This window comes from Triturus cristatus, chromosome 7 (assembly GCF_964204655.1).
Source record: "Triturus cristatus chromosome 7, aTriCri1.1, whole genome shotgun sequence".
Taxonomy (NCBI): Eukaryota; Metazoa; Chordata; class Amphibia; order Caudata; family Salamandridae; genus Triturus; species Triturus cristatus.
Window position 1 is genome coordinate 194122028 of NC_140590.1, and position 25595 is coordinate 194147622.

General features: G+C 44.0%; 1 protein-coding gene across 1 annotated transcript in view; it reads left to right on the top strand.

Annotated features, from left to right (window-relative positions):
* LOC146809197 (venom serine protease inhibitor-like) overlaps positions 1–25595 on the top strand; it is an 82670-nt gene that overhangs the window by 23789 nt on the left and 33286 nt on the right. Inside the window, exon 2 of the mRNA XM_085616019.1 lies at positions 21242–21320. Coding sequence (XP_085472145.1) covers positions 21278–21320 — 43 coding nt within the window. The 5' untranslated portion in view covers positions 21242–21277. The remainder of the gene's footprint in view (positions 1–21241; positions 21321–25595) is intronic.

Below are 25595 nucleotides of genomic sequence, written 5' to 3' on the forward strand. Positions count from 1 at the left end.
CATCAGCAGCAACCAACAAAAAAATTGGTGAATGCAAATTTATGCATGAGTCCTCCATCTTTGCATTTTTTAGGCCTAAAATAGATGGAAATGCAGACTTAGAGAACAATTGGCCCATCTGGAATTGGTGAGCTCGGTTAGGTGGTACTTAGGTTTAGGATTGTGGAATCAGAATGGAACACTGGATTAGTCATATGTAATAACTAGACAGTCCGAGAATCCTGCGATACTGCTAGTCGATCAGATTAGATAGGTCAATTTTATTGCAATTATTGTTTCCAAAAACCTTTTTTGTGTGTTTTTTAAAGTATGTTATTTGTTTCACACCAATCATCAATGTTTGTCTCTTTCTTTACTATATCTTACATGATCAGCACCCATGGGCAAGAAGACAGGGAGCTGGAGAAGATGCCTCCCAGGGCCAGGACCGCTCCTCTACTGAGGGCTCTGCTGCTGGCCACAATATTTTCTCCTGTTGTTAATATTAATAATTATATTTCCCTAACTTTTACTGCACTTTATTTTATTCCAAACTATTATTTAGGCTTCCTAAATCAAATTTTTACCAAATCTTCTTCGATCTATCTGTTTCTAAATTTTTGTTATCCCTGCCTCTAACTGCCTCTGCTCTGACTCTCTGTACTACTACCCAGTTGGCTACTCTTTTTTAAAAAAAGTTTTAAAACACAGATTCACCAATAGCTTAATACACTAAATCCAGTCCTTTGGGTTGTCCTCTTCTAGTCTTCTTCAGAGGCTTTTCGACAATTGCAAACAAACAAAATGTCCAACCAGATATTTTGCTATTTTTGATAGGATAGGACACACTACTACTGACTACTCTACTCTAGTTCCCAAATTTCTTGTGAACAAAGGTTGAAGAAGAAGACACCCTTTACTTAGCATTAGAGCAATAGCATTAGCGGCGAAAGTTGAGTAACTAATGGCCTCTTCTATCTGACTCCAACTCTGCTGGGAAAGTTTTATGGAGAAGACTAAGAGTCAGACAACCTTGATAGATGAGTTAAACGATAAGGGAAAGAAGGATGGAAGGAGGAAGGACGGGCGAGATGTAATATCTGACTGGCAGATAAGGATGAGTGGGATGCATAGGTGGCTGTTTGGAATCAGATGCATGGGTGGTTGTAGGATGGGTGGAATGTAAAATAAAAGACAGACAGACAGCAGGAACGGCGAATGACATATAAGAAACTAAGCCCCCGAAGAAGGGCCAGAGGGGCCCGAAATGCATTGGGCACAAAAAAACGAAAGAAAGATTTATGTTGAATTAACTAATGGATGTGATGGAAAAACAGTTTTGGTTGGTTTATAAGTGGATCACACAAAAGAAGAATGTTTGAATTCATAAATGAGATATAAATGAATTATGAAATAAATGAACACATGAAGAAATTATCACTATAAAAAGACAGTTTATGCGTTTTCTATGGTGTGTTTTGAAATGGAAAGATGATAAATCACTATTAAGCAAGCAGCTTCAGGCAACAATGCGCAAAGGCCAAGGTGAAGCACTTGGATTCAAGAGTTGGTTTCCCAAGATGCCATGCTGGTGGTGGTAGTAGTAGTAGACACTGGCAGTAGCATTAGCAAAAAAAGAAAGAAAATGAGACAGTCAGTCGCTTGAGGGAGACTCTGGAAGGAGTAGTAGAAAGAAGTACAGTTCAGTACACAAGAAGACTGCCAAACAAGAAACCATAATAATGGTTAGCAATGCTAAAGTCAAATAAAACTTAATGGTGGCGGGGACAGCCTAGTACAAGTTACAAACTGTAGTTGACTCGACAAATGAAGTGGACAAGCATAACCTTTAGTGCTGTAATGGCGATAAATCAATGCCAGTAATTAATTATGTTGGATTAGGTTACTCTGGAAAAAAATTGACTTGTAAATACTGAACACGGGTGGGCAAGCAGAAGAACATCCTCGTCCTGCCTTGAGTTAGTGTTGCTTGCACCACATCCACCCCAGCGAGTGTGTGATCAATTATTGGTGTAAATTAATTTAGTCATACCTCAATATAAATCACACAGCCCGGGGGAAGAGGGTTAGTGTTTGATGAATGGTTGGAACAGGGTATTTGAGGGAAAGGTTTGACAAAGACACTACACATGGACACCACACAATCTTGGCAGATGACCATCATATTCATAAATCTGTTAAGGGAGAAAAAGGAATTGCATGCATGATGATGACTTGATGGTTATTGCTAAGTAGTACTATCTAGACTAGTAGACAGTACAGGGCAGCAATATTAATAATTATGATTAATATGCAATTGCCTTGCTTGTCTGCCCCCAGAGAGACTAAGAGACCCAAATGATATATGTTAGATCTGGGGGTCTCTAGTTGGCAGGGTAGGTACCACTGTCCAAGTAGGGACCCTTGCTTCTAGTCAGGGAAAGGGGGATACACTGTTAAGATAACCCCTGCTCACCCTCTAGGTAGCTTGGCCTGAGCAGTCTAGGCTATCAAAGGCAATGTGTAAAGTATTTGTACCAACACTCACAGTAACACAGTGAACACACCACAGATTTAATCCACACCAGTTTTAGAAAAATAAGGTATCTTTACTAAAAACTTCACAAGACCAAATACTACAGAAAAACCAACATACAATTAAAAAGGTTACTTTAAGAATAGTTCAAGAGTTTGCAGAAAGTACTCCAGGATGTCAAAATCAGTGTCCTGCACAATGCGACTTTCAATGCACAAAATGCGACACTCTCGTGCCCAACAGTACCTGTAGTTGCGATAAGGTTCCCAAAAGCTATAACAAGGAAGATGGCAAAGGCGATGCGATACTCCTGAGATCCTGGGGAGGCTTTGCAGCAGCCCTGCTTCACGCAGCAGAGGTGGATGCGCCGGCTCCGATCTGTAGGGGGAGGATGCGATACCTTTGGCTTTCATTGCGTAGGTTTCTTGGGGGGAAGCTTCACGCACAGGTTCGATGCGACACTCTTTGATGTGGTGCGATGCGTGGCGCAGCGTTGCCTTCCGGCGCCGCAACTCTCGATGCGCCACGGAACGGGACTCTGCGTCGACGCACGCAGCGACTGGAGACTTTTCACGCACCGGCAGTGGTGCGGCCCGCAAACTGGTTCTGCGACGACCCTCGCAGCGTCAGGAATCTTCTCGCACCGGGACGATGCTCGACGCACCCGGCGATGCGGGACCCTGCGTGTTGCGATGGTGCCGCGATGAAATTTTCCTCGCACTCTCGTCTTGCGACACGCAATCGGATGATGCGTTGGGTACCAGTCACTCTTGTTCACGCTTCTGCTTCCCAGCTCCCAAACACAGCAAAACGACCTCCTGAGGCCCCAAGACTGGGCAAGCACTCCAAGGCAGGTCAGAACTCTCTCAGCAGAGTTCCAGGGGAGCTGGTGGTGAAGTCCTTTTGTTCCTGGGACTTCTTAACAGGGAGCCAGCTCTTCTCAGGCCCTTGGAGATCAGAATCAAAATAAGGGGACACAGCAAAGTCCTTCCCCTCTCCTTGGCAGCAAAGCAAAACAGCAAGCAGGCAGTCTTCTCCTCTTCAGTCCTTTCAGATTTCTCCTTGGCAGAGGTTTCTTCTTAGTTCCAAAGTGATCTAAAGTTTAGGTGTCTGGGGTCCTCTTCTTATACCCCTCCAAGTCTTTGTCTCTTGTGTTTCAGGGGGGGGATTCCCCTGCTCAAACCGGTTCCTGGGTGTGCTCTGCTCTGGAGCACCTGGTTCCTTTCAGAGTGAGGGGCAGGGTCGTTAGACGCTCAGCAGGAGGTGGAGCCTTCTTTGTGCCAGCAGAGGCAGAGTCCTCAGCCTGGCCAGCAGGGGGTGGAGCCAGCTTTGTGTTTGTCAGGGGCAGCCCTATTCAAACCCAGGGACTACTCCTCCCACCCATCTAAAGCAGATCTCCCTATTCACCCTGCTGCTGACTCATCCAGGCTCCTGGAGCCACCTAGCCCATCACATAACACCCTTCAGCCATCCAGCACACAGGCACACAGGAAGGTTAAACAGGAGAATAGCTACTTTCTAAAAAGTGCTATTCTCACACAGTGAATTTAAAAACCATCTTGCTAAAAAGATGTATAATTAAATTCTGAACACAGAGATACCAAACTTGGATTTTCTATCTTGCCCTTATGGAAAGATAGGCATGTAAACAGCCTTCCCCATTCTATCCTATGGGCAAGATAGCCTCTCAGCAGTGAAAAACGAAAATGGCTGTAATTCACTACCAGGGCATGTTACACACCTCAGTACATGCCCTACCTTTCAGGTACACTGCACCCAGCCCAGGGGGGTACCTAGGGCCACCATAGGGATGCCTGACATGTACAGAAAGGGAAGGATAAGGCCTGGTCAGTGGGTGCACTGGCCAGGTCGACATGGCAGTCCTGGACTGCACATAGGCACTGCAAGCAGGCCTAAGACATCATTTTAGCGCTACTCCTGTGGGTGGCACAATCAGTGCTGCAGCCCACTAGTAGCATTTGAATCACCAGCCCTGGCACACGCAGTGCACTTTACTAGGGGCTAACAGGTGAAACAAATATACCAATCATGGATAACCAATCAATATAACAATTTATACAGAGAGCATATGCACTTTAGCACTGATCAGCATTGGTAAAGTGCACAGAGGTCTATTGCCAACAGCCACGGGTCAGAAAAAATAAAGGAGGAAGAAGCAAAAAGTTTGGGGATAACCCTGCAAAAAGGGCCGTTTCCAACACAACCCCCTTCCAGCCTAAAGCCAGGGTAGACCAAGAGATACCTCGATGGGATTCCCTGCTTAAGGCGATAGAACACGGAAACTGGCCCAAACAGCAGAGCACTATTCCTGTTCTACGCCTTCCTGAACTCGGTTGGATCTCTCCATCCATACTTTCAGGGTCCACCACGCCAACCCATGTGGAACCCTTCTCTTCACCTGTGGACACCACCTGTGCAGCCCCTAGCCTTAACTTGCTCACAGGTGTGTCCCAACAGACATACCGCAGGCCACAGTGACCAGTGACAGTGGTCAGGGATGAGACCCAGGCCTTATGCCTCTCAGGGCCCTCAAACCCCTGTGGCGTCAGAGGGTGGGGGGCGGTAGCCCCAGGTGCTTGGCACCCTTTGTCCACTCCCTTCCCTGTCAGGTCAGGTCTGACAACCTGGCACTGACCGACCAGCCCCGGGCCTGTATCCGATGGCTGGACAGGAGGCTGGGGTAGGCTTTTCCATACCCAGTCCTCATCTTCCTTGGGGCTCTGTACCCTCCCACCTGGAGCGGTACCCCCTTCTAGAATAGTCAGGGCACCTGTGGCAGGTGTCCTGCACCATTCGCCCACCAGTTCAGAGGTTCTATCCTGCAACTGGGATCCCAGGTCAGGGGGGACACCCCAGACCTGGCCCTCCAACCTAGGTTCTAAACCCTTCAGGTGAACCGGGGTCAGAGGCGAGGACTCCCTCCCTCTGCACCCCCTTCCAGAATTCTGCACCCTCCTACTCGGAGCGGTACACCTCAAAGATAACCTGGTAGAGACACTGCTTACAGATGTCTCTCCCTCCAGTTCAGGACCTCTCTCCAGCAACTGGTCTCCCAACCTAGGGTCTAAACCCTGAGGTTGCACCGCGGTCAGAGGCGAGGACTCTCTCCCTCTGCACCCCCTTCCAGAGAGCTGCACCCTCCCCACTGGAGGGGTACCCCTGGAAGCCAAACCGGTCAGGACACAGCTTACAGATGTCCTTCCCCCCAGGTCAGGCAGATCCTGAACCTGGCCACCAACCCAGGGACTAAACCCTGCGGTTTCAAACCTGCCTGGCATGCCAGGACTTCTGGGGACTCACGCAGTATCTCCCCGAGGGTGACACATTACTCATGTGTCTCGTGACAGTCTGCCTGGCGCAGATCTCCCGGCCCCTGTCCACCTGACAGTGCGCGAAGATCCCCCAGGACAGAAGTGGTGTCACCATGGTCACTCCTAGGGGACTCAGCCCTTCTGGCTGGTCCCTGACCCCCTGGTTCTCCCACTGGGGAACACATCCCCCTCTCACCCCTCAGTCTGGACTTCTGCACCCTCCCAACTGGAGCGGTACTGCCAGACACCAGAACCACTGGAGCTCTGTTTACAGAGGCTCCAGGTTCTCCTGACACTAGGAGATCCTCCTCAAATGGCCTACTAGCACTGTCTAGGCCCCCAACCTGGTGTTCCCTTAAGGAACCCGCCAGGCCCTGAGACGGAGTTTCGGGCACCTTGGGACCCACAGTCCCACACTCACCCCTTCTCCACTGAGACAGGACGTGAGCCCCTACACCCCTCCCACTACACTGGGACCTAACTGGGCTACACTGAACCTCTTCCACCTCACAGGTCTGGAAGATATCCGGGCCACTCCTTTTGGGATCACTCCCCAATGCCTCTCCAGACCTTTTGACATCCAACCAAAGGTCTGCCTCCAACGCAAGCTCTCTGGAACCAGAGAACTCACACTCCACCGGGTGTTGGCATAGCTCTGGAAAACAAGGACTTAAAATATGCTCTCCAACAAATGAATCACACAGCCCCCCACAGTTGTTAACCAAGCTACCATTTGCCTCACCCTCCAGTGCCTCACACAAGTACCCCACACCACTCCCCTGAGATTGGCAAGACAGTACCTGACTGTCTCTGTCACACAACTCACACTCTTCTGGGCGGTCTTCACACTCACACACCAAGGTTTCTACCATGGGGGAACCCCTCTCCCTGTACCTCTCATCTAGGGTCAGTAGAGTGTCCCTCCCACCACTAGGAATATGGTCCCCTGTGCCAGTTCCCCAATCCACTTCAGGGACACTGCACTCCACTGGAACTACATCATAAACCTGAACCCCCTGGTGTATGTCAACCCCCTCCCTCAAGTTAGGCGCCACGTCTCTGGGTGTTTGTACCTTTCGCTCAGCACTAGAAACTAAAATCTTGCTGCCACCATCTGAGCTGGACTCCTCCTCCAACTCAGCAAAGCTCACTTCTTGAGCTACCCATTGTTCTTCTTCAGCTGAGACCCTCATGGCCTCAAGCCTCTCGAGCTTCAAATCAAGCTCCCTCATCCTTAGTTCATGTGCCAAGGTTAACTTCAATTCTTCCAAGGCATACATCTTCTTGCTCTCTTCTATTTGGGTTTCCATTTCAAGTCTCATGACTTCTAACTCATGATCTCTAGCCCTTTGATTCTCCTCCAACTCCTCTGGAGTGAGACTCCTACTGGAATGGGAGCTGCCAGCCCTTGAGACTGGTCCGACCACGGGCAGAGCTTGGGGAACAAAACCATTCTCTTCATCTGCATCATCTTCCTCTTGAGCCTCCCACCAGGCCTTCAAGACTCTTTGTAGCACATCCCTTCTAGATCCGCTTTTCACAGGGCAACCAAGGTCTTTGTAGAATTGCTTGAGCTCCTCAACCTTGTACGAATACAGATCCTCCATGGAAAACTCCAATTCTGCCCTCTCACTTGTTGCCACCTGAGACATGATGCTCTTGAAGAGTTACTCAAAAATAGAATCAAGAAAAAAAAATATAGTATGTGGTTGTATATTGGTCTGCACTCCTAGTGATGTACACCAATTACTGTGGGTCAAGTACAAATACAAGTTCAATCCTCACCGCTGACCACCAATGTTAGATCTGGGGGTATCTAGTTGGCAGGGTAGGTACCACTGTCCAAGTAGGGACCCTTGCTTCTAGTCAGGGAAAGGGGGATACACTGTTAAGATAACCCCGGCTCACCCTCTAGGTAGCTTGGCCTGAGCAGTCTAGGCTATCAAAGGCAATGTGTAAAGTATTTGTACCAACACTCACAGTAACACAGTGAAAACACCACAGATTTACTCCACACCAGTTTTAGAAAAATAAGGTATCTTTACTAAAAACTTCACAAGACCAAATACTACAGAAAAACCAACATACAATTAAAAAGGTTACTTTAAGAATAGTTCAAGAGTTTGCAGAAAGTACTCCAGGATGTCAAAATCAGTGTCCTGCACAATGCGACTTTCAATGCACAAAATGCGACACTCTCGTGCCCAACAGTACCTGTAGTTGCAATAAGGTTCCCAAAAGCTATAACAAGGAAGATGGCAAAGGCGATGCGATACTCCTGAGATCCTGGGGAGGCTTTGCAGCAGCCCTGCTTCACGCAGCAGAGGTGGATGCGCCGGCTCCGATCTGTAGGGGGAGGATGCGATACCTTTGGCTTTCGTTGCGTAGGTTTCTTGGGGGGAAGCTTCACGCACAGGTTCGATGCGAAACTCTTCGATGTGGTGCGATGCGTGGCGCAGCGTTGCCTTCCGGCGTCGCAACTCTCGATGCGCCACGGAACGGGACTCTGCGTCGACACACGCAGCGACTGGAGACTTTTCACGCACCGGCAGTGGTGCGGCCCGCAAACTGGTTCTGCGACGACCCTCGCAGCGTCAGGAATCTTCTCGCACCGGGACGATGCTCGACGCACCCGGCGATGCGGGACCCTGCGTGTTGCGATGGTGCCGCGATGAAATTTTCCTCGCACTCTCGTCTTGCTACACGCAATCGGATGATGCGTTGGGTACCAGTCACTCTTGTTCACGCTTCTGCTTCCCAGCTCCCAAACACAGCAAAACGACCTCCTGAGGCCCCAAGACTGGGCAAGCACTCCAAGGCAGGTCAGAACTCTCTCAGCAGAGTTCCAGGGGAGCTGGTGGTGAAGTCCTTTTGTTCCTGGGACTTCTTAACAGGGAGCCAGCTCTTCTCAGGCCCTTGGAGATCAGAATCAAAAGAAGGGGACACAGCAAAGTCCTTCCCCTCTCCTTGGCAGCAAAGCAAAACAGCAAGCAGGCAGTCTTCTCCTCTTCAGTCCTTTCAGCTTTCTCCTTGGCAGAGGTTTCTTCTTAGTTCCAAAGTGATCTAAAGTTTAGGTGTCCTGGGTCCTCTTCTTATACCCCTCCAAGTCTTTGTCTCTTGTGTTTCAGGGGGGGGATTCCCCTGCTCAAACCGGTTCCTGGGTGTGCTCTGCTCTGGAGCACCTGGTTCCTTTCAGAGTGAGGGGCAGGGTCGTTAGACGCTCAGCAGGAGGTGGAGCCTTCTTTGTGCCAGCAGAGGCAGAGTCCTCAGCCTGGCCAGCAGGGGGTGGAGCCAGCTTTGTGTTTGTCAGGGGCAGCCCTATTCAAACCCAGGGACTACTCCTCCCACCCATCTAAAGCAGATCTCCCTATTCACCCTGCTGCTGACTCATCCAGGCTCCTGGAGCCACCTAGCCCATCACATGACACCCTTCAGCCAACCAGCACACAGGCACACAGGAAGGTTAAACAGGAGAATAGCTACTTTCTAAAAAGTGCTATTCTCACACAGTGAATTTAAAAACCATCTTGCTAAAAAGTTGTATAATTAAATTCTGAACACAGAGATACCAAACTTGGATTTTCTATCTTGCCCTTATGGGAAGATAGGCATGTAAACAGCCTTCCCCATTCTATCCTATGGGCAAGATAGCCTCTCAGCAGTGAAAAACGAAAATGGCTGTAATTCACTACCAGGGCATGTTACACACCTCAGTACATGCCCTACCTTTCAGGTACACTGCACCCAGCCCAGGGGGGTACCTAGGGCCACCATAGGGATGCCTGACATGTACAGAAAGGGAAGGATAAGGCCTGGTCAGTGGGTGCACTGGCCAGGTCGACATGGCAGTCCTGGACTGCACATAGGCACTGCAAGCAGGCCTAAGACATCATTTTAGCGCTACTCCTGTGGGTGGCACAATCAGTGCTGCAGCCCACTAGTAGCATTTGAATCACCAGCCCTGGCACATGCAGTGCACTTTACTAGGGGCTAACAGGTGAAACAAATATACCAATCATGGATAACCAATCAATATAACAGTTTATACAGAGAGCATATGCACTTTAGCACTGATCAGCAGTGGTAAAGTGCCCAAAGGTCTATTGCCAACAGCCACGGGTCAGAAAAAATAAAGGAGGAAGAAGCAAAAAGTTTGGGGATAACCCTGCAAAAAGGGCCGTTTCCAACAATATACATTTTATGTTCTGTTGTACCGGGCTTCGTTTTAAAGCTAGCAAAGAAAGTTAAAAAATAGCTGTGGAAATCAATTATAAGCAAGGAGCAAACATAATAAATAACAACAAACAGACGTAAAGATTGGAGAGAAAAAAATATTCAAATTAATTAAAAGAAGATGAATGATACTGAGTTACTGTATGCTATCCTGGTCAAATTGGGGAGTTGCATCTCGGCATTCCTCTTTGTCCTCCCTTCGATGGACGCACCGTGCGTCAATTTTTGGTGCCACTGCCTGCCTGGCTGATATGGACTGGTAAGGTAAGTGTGAGTTGTTTTCCCTAGTATAGCACAGGGTAAAGGCCGGCTTGGAAGTGTAGATGGAAAAGCAAAAGGGATATTGAAAAATCAAGGAGCAAAAAAAAACATGAATTACGGAGAATTGAGCACCATGAACACTTTCAGAGGTGGCATAACTAAATCATGTCTACTACTCTGTTTCCAGCAATAACCAACAACAACAACAAGACAGAGCAGGCCCACGGCGCTAGGCCTGGGCGAAAATTTCGTTCCGTTCGCGGAAATTGCGATAATTTGACATTTTCGCGTTCCGCGGAGAGCGCGAAAATGTCAAAATTTCCGGTTTCCGCAGCTTGGCGATAATTTGTTTCTTGCTCGCGCTATAAAATAATACATTCTCGCGCGCGCGCGATCGCCTTACCTGAATCCCTGCGTTCGCCGACAAGTTTACTTGATCCGGTCGCGTTCTCAATGAGATGTTGTATTGTTTTGAGCCATTTGCGCTGTCTCGCGACAGTTCGCGCCCGCAGTGACGTCATGCGTCGCGCGATCACGTCTTTCTTCTCGCGATCATGCACCTCGAGACAACTCAAAACAAGATGGCCGCGCCCGCGAGCAACCACATGGGTAAGTTGGCGACCCGCAACCATGCAGAAAATCTCGCGAACATACAGGAAAAAAACTTCTGCATCTTCGCGATATTTCCGCTTGTTTGCGATAATTTTAAGCATTTTCGCGATAATTTGCGGAAGTGGATTTCGCAAATTCCGCCCACCCCTACACGGCGCCCACCCAACTACCACTTAACTTAGATTTTGAGCAGACAGAGCACACATATACAGCAATATAGCATTTTCCAAATTAAGTAACTAAATCAATGTACCACTGTCACTCACAGCGCTACACTCGCCTCTACCAGTACACAGACATGTAGGTCTGCTGTGGTTGTTGTTTAATTGTTTACTTTTTAGGCCACTTCAGGAAACGCCCGAGTTATTCAATCAGTCAACTCCGATCTTACTGACTGACTGCCCTGAGTATAGTATGGTCATCATCATCATGGTGTCCAACTCTGTAGTGTACCGAGTGAGTCCAGAGTAGATACCATATTCAAAAATGCAATTAATAGTCCTGCAGTAGAAGTACAGTTTTGTTATTAAACAACAAGAAGGGAAACATTGACTTGAGTCACATTTTTCTGTGTAGATTTAATAATACTAGTACACTTCATGCACAACAACAACAACACAAACATCAATCACTCCGAATTAGCATCCAATGTGTGCCATCCATCATTACCTGTTGTTCTTAAGGGGCAGTTCCTCTCGGTTCGGAAAGGAGGATAGCTATAGTCATGTTCCTTGGAGGGACTCAAGGAGGCAGGCACACATTTCTTATACTATTCTCCATCCAATGTCTGGCTTGAGGGAAATGGACTTCGGGTGAGTCAGGATGGAGCACGAATCGGAGGAGTGGACTTACTTCTTTGATAAATCTGCATAGTTGCAACTCTGATGCGGCAATAAAAAGAGTAAGATGGTGGTGATGGATTTGTTGGGATTCAAACCAGAAAGAAAGACACACACAAATAATAAAAGTAAATAAGGAAGAAATTAACAAATTGAAAGCCTAGTTGTCAGGGAAGTAGAGCTCGTCCTTAAACTCTGGTGGTTCACCCAAAAGTAGGTCATCTAACACACTACTTCCATGACCTAAGTCACCATCATCATCTTCCTGCTGTGCAACTTCAGGTATGGTGTAATCCGATGGTATGAAGTGCTGATTCATTTTGATCATGGTAAACCTCTCCACGTTTTGGGGTGAGAGACTGGTACAATGGCGCCAGCAGCACTGAAAACACGCTCAGAAGAAACACTTGCGACATGATAAGCCAGATATTTTATCACCAGCAAGCTGAGCACTGGCCAGTGGTGCCTTTTCCCATACCAATACAGCAATGGGTTTTGTCGATGTAGACCTCTGTTGGGTCATCCAGATAGGCCTGGACCATCCGTTCAATGCTCAGGGGTTACTCCACTTTGCTCGGCCTCTTTTGCCTTAGCTTCAGAACTGGACCTAATAGCCCTTGCTGTAGAAACCATTCCTGTGCCAATTTTGGTGGGGCTGGTGCACCTGTTTTTGTTGTTGATGTTGTTCTTGGTGGTTTTGGCTGCTGTGAGCCCACCGCACTGCCCTCAGTCTCTGAAGTTGAACTTGACGCCTGCTGCCCTGCAGTACTTGTTGTTGCCTGTAGCAGCTGGCCTCTAATTGCCGGCTTTTCTTTTTCTAATTGCCTGGCTTCCACAGCTATCCAAGTTTTGTACTTGGCAACATCCACTTCTGAAAAGGGAATCAATGTGTTAGTGTTCAGTACTGCTTTGTACCATGGATCCAGAATTGTGGCAGAAATGTAATGGTTGGATGACAAAATTTCATTTTGCACCCTTGTATTTTCAGATAAGCACAGGGTTAAGCTCTCCACCAACTCACATGCTTCTTTTTTTCCTCCACACCTGCGTAAATTGCAGACACCCCCTTCAGCTGTTCCTGTAGCATGGCAGCAATGGGATAGCTTGGCCCATAGTACAGTTCTCCTTGATGACTTCACTTGTGAAGAGCTAAAAAAGAAGTAACATTTCTGTTAGGCATTTAACCAGGCCCCATTGGTCCATCTCAATGGCTATTCCTTTCACAGTAGCATCCCCTCTCTGCATGACATATTCATTATGTGGTCTGTACTGCCCACACAGACATTCAAGCATGTAAGTTGAGTTCCAACTTGTTGGTACCTCCTGGAGGAGTGATTTAACTGGCACTCAGTTTTCACGTTGAATGATCCTCAGCTGCTTCCGAGCTTTAAAACAATGACTGAATTGTGTGCAGGTGGTCAGTAAGCTGCTGACTCGGTCTTCTTTTTTCAGAAAGCCTTGAACAATAATGTTAATGCAGTGCGCCAAACACAGGACCCTGAAATAGCCACCAATGGGCATGGCCCTAACTATATTACTGCCATTGTCCGTGGCAACATAACCAATGTTAAGACCTCTTGGGTGCAGCCATTCAAAGACCTTGCTGTTAAACTTTTTCAAAATGTTTTCAGCAGTATGAGATTTCTGCATGGCAAAAATGGCTACAGTTGCATGCTTACCAGTGTCAACACATGTAGATATCTTTTCTCTAACTCCCACAAAAAAGGTCCATTGTGCAGTGATGCACATTTAATCAGTGACATGGCAACTGGTTCACATGTCTTTTTTCAGAGTGATAGTGTGAACAGCACTTTGCTGCAAAGCTTGTCCAAGCAATTCCAGCATGCCGTGATATAGTGCTGGAACAGTGACTCTGGCAAAATAGGATCGGCTGGGAATCTTCCATTTTGGGCAGATGGCAGTCATAAGTTCAAGAAAACCCACCGCTTCCACAAAAGAAAAAGGGAGGAGGTCCAGCACTAAGATTTTAGCAAGCTTCACATCGTACAAACATGCCGCTGGGTGGTTGCGTTTGTACTACCCTCTGACCTGAACATGCTGAGAATGGTGGGCTGGATTTTTTTTCTTTTCTGGTGCCACTGATGCAGGTGACTTCTTGGTGCCAGATGTTGTTAGGCTCAACGCCGCACGTTTTTTTTTATTTCGGTACTCTCATGCCTTAGTGTCTCAGCCTGACTCTTACTCTTGTGCCAATGAGATGTTGTTGAGGCTGATGAGGATGTGGGCAGTACCACTTCACTGCTGGGGACAGGGCTACTTTGTGTTCCAGAGAAAATGTCTCCCTCTTGTTCACCTTCCACCACGACTGTATCTTCTACTTCTTCATGACCACCAACAGCAATGGGTGCAGTTTTTGGGCCTTTAAGGTGCGCCTCCCACTGGATCAAGTGGTGTTTTTTCAGATGGGTTGTTTGGCCTCCAGTACCATAGTTTGTACCAAGCTTACCCCGACTAACACCTTGTCCACAAATGGAGCATATAGCAACATTCTCCTTCTTACTGCTAACCAAAAAGAAGTGCCAAACTGGGAGGTGAGCTTTCTGGTGCTGCTGGAGGTGCCACTTGTAATGACAGATGAACTGGAAGGTGGGCGTGGTGGAGTTTGCCTCTCTACAGATGCAGAACATACTTCTACTGAGGTGGTTCTGCTGGATATAGGCCGCTGCCAGGCCTTTGCAAATGCAAATATGGAAGCTGCTGGTGGTGTTGGTGTTATCTGTGTTGGTGGTATCCATGCCACATCCCTCAGAGCAATTTGGGATGGTGTAATAGGTCAGTCTCCACCAGGGCAGGACTAATGTCCATGATGACTGGCTCATCATCATTCATTCTCCTCTTTAGGCTAAGGCTTCTTTTCCCTAGCCTTCTCTTGTGGCATGTCTCTCTTACAGACTGAGGTGGTGGCATCCAATTGGCATAAAGATCATCAGAAGGGGGGCTTGCAAAAGAACTCGAAGGACCAACCCTCCTTTTCCTTGCTGGGGATCTGGAAGACAATGGATCTTCTGAAAGAGTGGCTTGCTCTTCTTCCTCTGTGGAAAATTCTATCTCGTGAACTGCCCCTATTTCGAGAAGTTTTTGTTGCTGCTCGAGGGAGATTCTTCTCCAGAGTGCAAATTCAACGTGTTCTATGTCGGGCCCGAATGACGTGTCCGCGATCGCACACGCTTGCGAGAACGTGTGACCAGCTAGCAATTCTCGTGGCAATCGCAAACAGATGGGAAATCTCATCTGCGTTTGCAGGCATCCCTGTAATTCTCTCCCGTGTGCGCAAAAAAGCATTTTGAGATCGCAAACACAAAAAATCTCCACTCCGCTGTAGAACACGGAGTTATTGGTAATTGCGTTTAACACGGAACGAGGAGTTGCCAAAAATCCGCAAACTCCATGAGCGGAGCGTAATTTTCCACCCAGGCTTTATGGCCATTCACATACCCATACAGAGACTCTGCCATCCTCTTACATACTCATAGATTGAATGTCACATCCTGTCACATACCCATCCAGGGACCCTTTATATCCATTTATTTACCCATAGGGAAACCCTTACACTCTCTCGGATAGCCATACATAGTCACACCCTCTGACATACTCATACAGGCAGCGTGAGAACCATTTACATAATTACATGCCTAGGCCCACAGTCCTTATTTGAGAGCTGAAGTACAAAGCACAGACCAATCTCAATGCTGTATTGCAGCGTTGTAATTGGCTCAATAGAGCCTGGCTGCTTTCTGTTCGGCTGACAGAGGAGAGACAATGTGGGACAGAGTGACAAGAAGATGAGGGTATTTTTCTTTTTTTACATTCCCTTACTCCCTCTCCCCCGCCCTGCCATCCCAGATTTGTGCCAGCCATCACTGCCTTATATCTATTAGCATATTCATATAAAGACTCTCACACCTTCTAACATATCCATACATAGACCTATAGAGCCTCTCACATAGCCATATACACAGTGTCACAACCATTCACATAGTCATACAGTGACCCTCACACATTTTGACATACTCATGTAGAGACGCTTATATCGATACACATACCCATGCACAGACTCTTGAACCCTCTCACATACCCATCCATAGACTGTCAGACTCTCTTGCATACATACACAGTGTCACACTCATTCATATACCTATACAGATACTCTTACACCCTCTCTTAATATGTCATATTTTTTGAGTAAATTAGTTACTTAGTGAATTAATCATTAGAGGATTTAATATTGACCTTAATGTTTTACTAAGCAGTTATTGAAAGTAATATGTCAAAAAATGAAGAATGCAAGTACAATCTTATCTAAAAAATGGAATTTGCACATCAAGTGGAAAAAAGGAGGAAATGTTCCAAGAAATCAAAGAGCTTGTCATGGAGACAGAAACTATTTAGGGAGTTAAGAACTAAAATGTTTCTCACTAGGGTAATATAACATTTGCTGAAAAGGATGAAGAAATATTAGAGGAGTAGTGATGCATTTAAGAAAATGCAACATGTTGAGAGTATTGTTGAGAAATTATTTGCTTTGAAGAGTAAAGTATATTAATATTGCATACAATGAGGACACTAGACAAAACAGTGTTGTTTATGAAGAAAAGAAATGTTAGAAAAAGACTTATTATTAGAACTACATTTTACAAAATGTTTGAAGGTGAATGGAAACATGTCTAATACAGAACCTTATTTCAATAGGGAAAGTTATTTCGAAGAGAATACACTAGTGCATGCTGTTGATTTAACTGGTTATTGTTATGAAGTAAATTATGGTACTACTGTTGCAGAAGAGGAGATGATTCCTAGGAATGTAGAGGAAGTGATAGCTGAAGAGGTGCAAGAGAGGTTTAGACAGGCCCTAGTATACAAATGGAATTGTAGTAGTGTTTGCAGTATTTGTCATACGTGACTTTCCAATTAGAGGTCTGAAAAAGATAATTATATTTTGAAAGTATTAGATCCATGCAAAGTTAGGAAATATAGTACTTTACAGTGACATTCACTGGCATATCTTTTAAGGAAAGTTTGTAGAAGCATGTTTCATAATTCTAGGATGTTAGCTGTTCACCACTCCAATGATGAACTTCGGTTAACAACTTTACCATGTAAAAACTCCTGCTTTATGTTTAGGAGAGATGAATAGAACTTTATTATATGGGACATTAGCAGAGGTAGAGTAAGTTTGCAAAGATATTCCTTTTCAGTTGTTCGGTCTAAAAGAGTCTAGGAAAAAGAAGAGTTGCTTGTTGGAGGTGTAGAAGAACAAGATATAGAAATTACAGATGAAAACATTGCTCAAGCCATTGCAAAGTTTAACAAAGTTTCCTCAGAAAAAACAAACTATGTTTGTATTTGTTATCAATGCACTCACTACGAAATGCAAACTCAGAATGTAGCTCTATATTTTAAAAGTGAAATAGATAAGTGCACACATTTGGTGTATATTTATTTGTTGAGGAAACATTGGATTTGTCCACACAGCAGATTATCTGTCAGTACTGTTATGATACATTGGAGAACAATGAAATGCCAGCTAGAGGTAGAATTGGTATTTATTCCATAAGAGCTTAAAGCATTAAATATGTATGAATACATTATTGCACAACTCATACAACCTTTTCCAGAAATAGTTCATATGAAGCCAAATACAGGGAAATTTCCTCCAACTGAGCTTCAGAGAGGATTCAAAGGAAGAGTTGTGTATTCACCTTTGAATTTTAAAAAGATTGTTGGAACTGAAGGGAAGAGAAAAATCTAGCAAGACTTAGTATAAGTTTATAAAAATAAAAAAGAAAACATTATACCTTGTTCAAAATAATATTTACTATATAAATGCTGCTGTTGCTGAGAATCAAATTTGCATTGAGTACCGTACCTTACCATCATGTGGACAGATTGAAAAAGTAGATAGATCTAGATTTGAAGAAATTTTATGAACACTATAGCATCCACCCTCTGCATTCTAATGTGGTAATTGGTGATGCTCTTGAATTATTACAAATGAAGCGAGCAAAAGTGAGTCCCTTAAGTGTCTGGGAAAAAATCTTAGAGGTTTTTGTTTCCAGCAACTGTTACCCGCTGGAGTAGGTGGGTGCTATGATGACCGCCCAGTACAGATACCTGCGGCTGAATACCACTACACACAATTCTACTATTTCATCTTCTGTTTGAGAGTGACTTGTCTGGACTTTCCTATGCTGTGAATCATATTATGAAGACAGGAGTAAATCTTTAAGATTTTGTTGATAAAGATGAAAACGTGAAATATAACTTAATGGATTTGATGGCATGCTAACAGTGTACAAATCAATATTGGTATCATCATCATGAAGAACTCAAATGCATGTTGAGGAACCTAGAAGCACCTACTTGGTTTCTTACAATTGGTTGAGCTGAGTATGTATGTTTTTGATGATCGGCTTGAGTTTTTGAGAGAGGCAAATACAAATATTGAGGACGTTAATGTAAAGATTGAAAGAGAACTTTGCTCTTTGCTCTTTGGGTCCTGCTAATATTTGAAGATATTTAACCATAGATTGTATTCCATGCTGTCTTTTATGTGCAACAAAAGTAGTTTTCCTCTTGGAGACTTAACTGATTATTTTGGGTGTAAAGAGTATCAAGCAAGAGGTGCTCCTCATATTCACAGGCTGTTAAACAATGCTCCAAAATTTGAAACACACAGTGATGAGTGTGTGTTCTCTTTCATGTGCACCACCCTGAAACACACTACTGATAAAGGTCTGAGACAACAAGTTTCCTGCTTTCAAACACATAGATAAGGGAAATACTGCTGTCCAAATTACAAGATCTAAAGAAAAATAATACACAAAATGTTGTTTTGGATCACCGTGTCCGTTATTTCACAAGGAATAGTCAACAGCTTTTTGTCTGCAGTGAGACATACAGTAACATGGAAGTCACTGAAAAACACATACAATCTGAGAAGAATAGAGGCTTTGAAATACTTTATTGATTACAATGCAGTCATTCTGAAAATGTGGAATACAAATATAGACATACAATGTATTGCAGACAACTCTATTGCTGTTGCTCGATATGTCAATTCATACATTACAAAAGACTGAGATGAAAGAGATGTGGCAAGAGATTAGTGCAGAAAAGAGGTGAACAAAAAAGTTGTACAGCTTCAATTTAAGAATATTGTCAGATAGGGAGTCTGGTACTTATAAATCCTCTGACAGGTTGAGCTTGGCAACTTTATATTCTAAGTTAAGGGGAATTGTTTGTGTATGATTAGTGAGGATTTAGCACTGCCCATAAAGCACACATATGTATGTTGTATCTGTATAGCACAAACCTAGCTGAAATTGACAGGAGCAGGGAACAGGATCAAAGTCAAAGATTATGTGTTGTTGGAGGGCTAGCCAGTTTCTATTAATTAAAGAGGACTGTCAATGCATTGTACTATAGTAAACGTTGAAGAGTTGACTCTCTAACCTTTCCCCAAACTCGTTCAGGGTTGAGACAATCGTGGTAGATGTGGATGTCATTTCACATTTTTGATGCATAGATGGAGAAAGATTGTTCTTTCTTTCCAGTTTCCTGTATCCGTTAACTGGCTGCAGATGTTCTAACACCAACAGAGGCTGGGAGCTTGTCAGCCAGATATGTCAGTGTACAGGTCCTGAAAGTGTTGAGGAAATGTAGATGGTTTTCACGATGTGTGGTCCATCCAAGGGAGTCAGAATCATTTATTCAGAGTGGTCATGTTTCTGTAGACCCTTAATGAGGCATCCTGTGGCATGTGGGATGCCCATAATTTGATTTCATTATTTGTACAGAGTTGATTTATTGAAAGAATGGTTTTACTTTCTTTAGTGTAGATAGTTTGTAGCATGCCCTCTTGATTTTCTTGCTGATGTGAGTCTTGAAGATCGGGTCTATATGTAGGGTGAATCCAAGTGACTTAGCATTAGGTAAAATTTCAGGTTCATAATATTGAGCAAGGTTTTCGCTTGTTGTTGGGATTCTATTTTTGTGGAACTGACCTTTAGGTTGGTGCTTGGCAACCAAGTCTAGATGAAATGCCGGCAAAGATTGAGAACTGGATGTCTGGAGCAGCAGAGACTATCACATTTCATTCAGCATATAGGGGAATTTAAATGCATCCATTGACAAGTAATCTCCCAAAGAGATCCATGTAGGTGGTTGAAGAGAACACGAGATAAGATTGAACTTTGAGGGGGTGCAGATGATAGGGATCTTCTGGAAACTAAAGATGCTATGTAAACAAGTGGTACAATTTAGGTATGGCAACTTAGTATGGTCTATAGGCCAGATTTCTTATAGGTGTTCAACAACAATGTGTACACATGCTTTAAAGTGGTTACAGAAGTGGGCATACTGATCTCCACTACTGACATTCCTGAATATTTAATTGTCAAGTGGAAAAACATGAGTTAACATTAATAAAAGATTGACACGTTGGTACTAAGGAAATAGTCCATGCTAGGTCTTTTATAATAATCTTTAGAAAGATATCAAGACCTGAAGGGCCTGATTTAGAGATTAGAGGGTGGAATCCTCCTTCATAAACATGGCAGATGTCTTGTATCAAAATGTCCCAAGGTGAAATGCAAATTGGATGCAATCAGTAAAAGTATGAAAGGTATCTACCACCTACAGTTCCCTGCATTTATGTGTCCTGATCGTGGATCTTGAGATTGAGGATACCACCCCTTTACAGGGGGTAAGTACCAGTTGTACCTTTTACTGATCTCATCTGATTTGCATATCACCGTGGACCATTGCCTGACTATACGCTCATTGTTATTGACTGGTAACCATAGAGAGGATTAAGGATTTTACACAACACATTTTGTGGATGAGTAGACTGCATTCAGGTAGCCTTTGTTGCTATACGTCAGTAGCCCTTAGGAAGTCTTAGTCAAAGATGAAACACATGTTGGCTGTGCTGGTTGTGCTTGGATAATTGTATCTTGAGGCTGTATCTTGATGTATTTTGCACTGTATTAGATACATGTCCAATGTGTGCTGTATGTTGCTTTAATACATATGCGATGTTCATATTTATATTGAACTTCACTCTGTGGTAGCACACTGAACATTTTTCTTATTACGGACCACACTTGGTAGGTGGTCTCAGTGCTGGTTGTATCTTTCGCTTACTACTATTTTTGTAATGGGTAACACTTCAGTAATCTGTTTATATTAACCAGTCCCGGAAACCTTGGGACAAGTGTCATGGTCAGTCCCCAGTTGTCCATGGACTACAGGTTAAGAACCACTGGATACATTTCTTTTAATTACTGTCCATAATGTTCTTCACACATGTTATTGGTCAAATGAGTTAATGTCTAAGGCTGTGTATGAACTTTAAAACTAATTTCATTCACTACTAGAAAAGGTGATCAATTGAACTATTAAACTTTCTCTATTTGCTTGAGATTCAGATTTCTTCCTGTGATCCACCAAAGCAGCAGAATTTCATGATGATGAAAACTCAGTTCTTCTTTCTCCTCCTCGTCCTTGGTGAGTACACATAAATTCTAAAACATATAATGAGGTGTTGGAGCCAGCAGCATACTTTTTAAGATAAGGGGTTTTCAAGTGCTAAGAAAAAGATGAGGATATTATGGAGGATACAAATGAGCTCTGTTTGTATTTAATCTGTCTTTTGTACAACTGTTTGATAGCAATTATTGGTATATGAAGGAGGGGATATGAAAAGACCCCCGGATATATGTTACACTAATTGCTAATAAGTGCAGTAGATGTGCACATCTGCTTTTACCATCACGAGGCCCTTTGGTATTACAGAAAAGGCCACAGAACTCCAGGAGTGTACTGATGAGTGGCTCAGGAAGTCCATTATTCATACCTGGTGTCAAATTGTGAGGTGGATGGATTCCCTATGTGTGTGGTCTTTAAAGTTCTTCCCTTCCTCTGTCAATGCTTCAAAAAGTCTGAGGTGACAAGAGGCTAGTCTCAGGTTCCTTTGTGTGCTGGAGGTGAATCTTTTGAAATGTAAATGGGGCAGGGCCGAGCCCGGCCTCTAGCCATCCTGGCAAGGCGGCCATGGGGCTGAAAAAACAAAAGAGCTGAGATATCTTTTTCTATAATTTATCTTCTTCTCTTTTTTTTAGATTCTTCCTTTTTTCATTGAATCTCCTTTGTTGGGAAATTGTGTAAAGGGTTATGGAATATTAAATATGTCCGGAATGAGCATGAATGACTTTAAGCAGTCTATCAACTTATATACATGAATGAAACACAGGAGGCTGTAGACATGTAGAAATATGAAATTATTGCCAATTCGAGCACAATATTGTGGAGGGAGAGCTAGTAGAGTGCAGAATTTGTATCAGAAATGTTCATGATTAGTTCTTAAACACACCATGTCACGTGGGTCAGAGTGTGTTAAGCAATGGCACAGATTGGGACACTCAATATTATAGCTGCAACGTAATAAAATGATTACTGTGTGTAGTATTGCACACTTGATTATAATGCTATGCCTTTTGTTAGTTTCAATACACATGCACACATAATAAACGGTAGTGTTTAGCAGACAATGGTGATATGTGTAGCTGTGTAGAAAACATTTGTATATAGTATATTCTTCACTTTGGCATAATATTGTGATTAATGTAAGGATCAGCACATATGCATATACAAGAAAAGAAAGTATTTGCCGTGCAATGAGAATATGTAAAACTGTGTAGATGGTACTTTTTAATATAGGTATGATCATGAGGTCTGACAATAAGAATGTCCACAATGAGTATTGCAACAAAACCAATATAGGGGTAACAATGACAGGTCTTGTTATGCATCATGTTATGTATTACGCATTACATGGTCCATATGGATTACAGCCAATGGGGAGCTAAATATGCTGCTCTAGCATTCACTGCTTGCCTAATAGGCTATAATTGACAGTAATTTTAGCAATCATATTGCTTGGTAGTTTGAAAATGGGTATTTGTAGTATCAGCGACACACTATTGAATCCTAGCTGGTTGCATGATGGTGAACTTAGCAAACAAAAGATTGCTTTGACTCTGCTGAATCAGAATACTTCAGGATGTTTGAACCCTTTTGCTGCCAGGCCTCACCCCTATGCCAAGCCTTTTTTGGGCTATTTAGGGTAGTTTGGTCTTAGGTCCCGATAATTGTTTGTCCACATAAGGTATTCACACCAAATCTGCGTCTTCTTTTCCAACATCCTGGTGATTCTAAAGGTTTCCAGGGTTTGTGGAATCCCTGGAGGGGGGAAATTAGCCAAAATACAGCTAAATTAGTTTTTGGGGGGATAAATGGGAAATAGTGCTACAGAAGAAAGTGTCTGTTTGTAACAGGCTGACTTTTATCAGAAAAGCATATTTGTCAACAAACTTTCAGATTTTTACTGGGAAATAGCCCATTTTTTCGATTATTCATGCTTTCAGCCTCCTTCCAGCTCCTAAAATGCTAGCTAAAAAAATAAAAGTTTTCCTCACATTTCTGATGTGATTTTTTAGCTAAATGTAAGTTTTGCAGTTGATTCTTCAAAGGAAAACTTTAGAAGACCCAGTAGAGCAACACCCCCTTGAGTTCCCTAGGTGTCTAGTTATTAGCTACTTATCGTTATGATCACTTTTCTATTGATTTTTTTTTTGTTGTGTTGCTACTTTTGCACAAATTCAAGAATTTCTACAAAACTTTCCAAAAAGGTGATAAGTTTTAACAAGTGTGTGCAAGGCAAGTGCCCATCAAGCAGGATCCGAGAAAAAAGGGGGACCCTAAATGCAAAATTCCCAAGTATTTTCCATTGACTTCTTTAGGATAGGTTACAGCAAAAACTGCTGAATGTAATTTCACCTAATTTGGCAGTAAGGTAGATCTTGATCTGCAGAATTAGTGTAACTCTATTACATAGTTTTAGAGAAAATAAAAGTGAAAGCAATATAGAAAATTGAACTGTTGAACTTGTGGGAGAGTCAATTAAAGAAATAGAGCTTTCTGATTGTCCCAGGGGGCTTTATTTGCCTTGGGCCATACTGCAGGAGAGGGACCCCCCCCCCCCCCGAGGCAAAAAGAAAAACAACAAAAAATGCAATGAGTCTGCAATTAAAAAAATGGCAGCCAGGCCGTATTTAGTTAGTATACACCCAGGACAGTCTACCACTGGTGCTATGTTTAGACAAGAAACCCAGTGGGCTGTGGCGCCCTACACTGGTCCATTAAATGCCTTGGGGAATCCACACCCAGGGCCTACATGGATTTTTGTTGGAAGAGGGAGCCTTGCAGCCCCCTTAGATGAGCCTCTACAGGGTCAGGTCCAACAGTGCAATGGAGTGGGACTCTCTTGGGCTAATTCCTTTAAGTGAGAGGCCCCCCCTCCTTGAGCCACCCTGGGCCATTGTGTTTTCCCTGCCTGCACCAATGTGGGCAGTGAAACTAATATTGGTTCTTGTTCGGTAGGAAAATTTTTAACTCACTTGCCAAGCAGTAGCAAACATGAAGAGTGCTCCCAACTGGAGGGAGCTTAAAAATGCTCCCACTAACTGGGAGCTGTCTTCAGATTTGTTTCTTTGCCTGCAGTAATGTTAGCAGAGAAACAGATCTAATTATTGCTCCCGCCTGGAGGGAGCAGCATTATCACCTGCTCCCATGGTGTGGGAGCCATGCCAGCTCCTGAAATATGTGGGTGGGCACCAACATTTAATTTACCTGGCCAAGGGGATTGGGTCCCCGGGGTTGAAATCAGGCCGAGGAGGGCTGCATGCCCCACCTTTGAATTGGTGGTGGGCCTCAGGTTTGGGGTCACAGGAACTGAAATCGGCCCAGTAGCTCACCCGCTTGCTCCTCCCTGTTCAAATAGTGTTGGGCCCTGGGGAGTGGGGCCCACAGGCTGAAATTGACTGGGGGGGCTGAATGCCCCCTTCCCCTAACAATACTGCAGGACCCCGGCAGTTGGGGTCCCCTCAGGCTAAAATTATCTGGGGAGGGTAGTCCCACACACCCTGTCATTTTTATTCAAAAGGGTGATCCTGGAGGATGGGGACCCAGAGCATATTAGGCCCCTCCCCTATATTTAAATAAATAGCTCTGGCGATGTGGTCCCAGGGGCTGATAACAGCTCGGGCAGGGGGGAAAGTGCACCTCTCCCCTTTCATTAAAAAACAACACCAATGTGGGATGGGCGCTACTAACTATTACTGGTGATTATCTGTGTATTTATTTGTTCCAAATATTAATGTTACCAGCTACGAATTCACCTAACGATAATGTTACTTTTGTCATTTTTCAGTGAATTTCTAAAAAATGCAAAAACAGAGCCTGTTTTTATAGCTAACTATAATGTTACTTTAACAGATAGATAGATAGATAGATAGATAGATAGATAGATAGATAGATAGATAGATAGATAGATAGATAGATAGATAGATAGATAGATAGATAGATAGATAGATAGATAGATAGATAGATAGATAGATAGATAGATAGATAGTTACATTCAAATTGAATTAAGTATTGTACTATAGGTAATTGTATGCCTCTATACATACATATAATATAATCGAATTCATTACTGCTGATATCGTCCTCATTTCAGAACAAAGTGGAAAACATGCATACATATCCCTATAATATTTTCTATAACAATATTTTACATATGACATTTTCCTTGCTGTAACATGATGGGCTGTGCTGTCTCTGTGCAGAGCCTAGTTGTTGTATGTATGTGCCATCTTTATTGAATTAATTTAGCCTGTAGTAATTCAGGTTAGTGCATCATTTTAGACAGGACTGCTCAGAAAG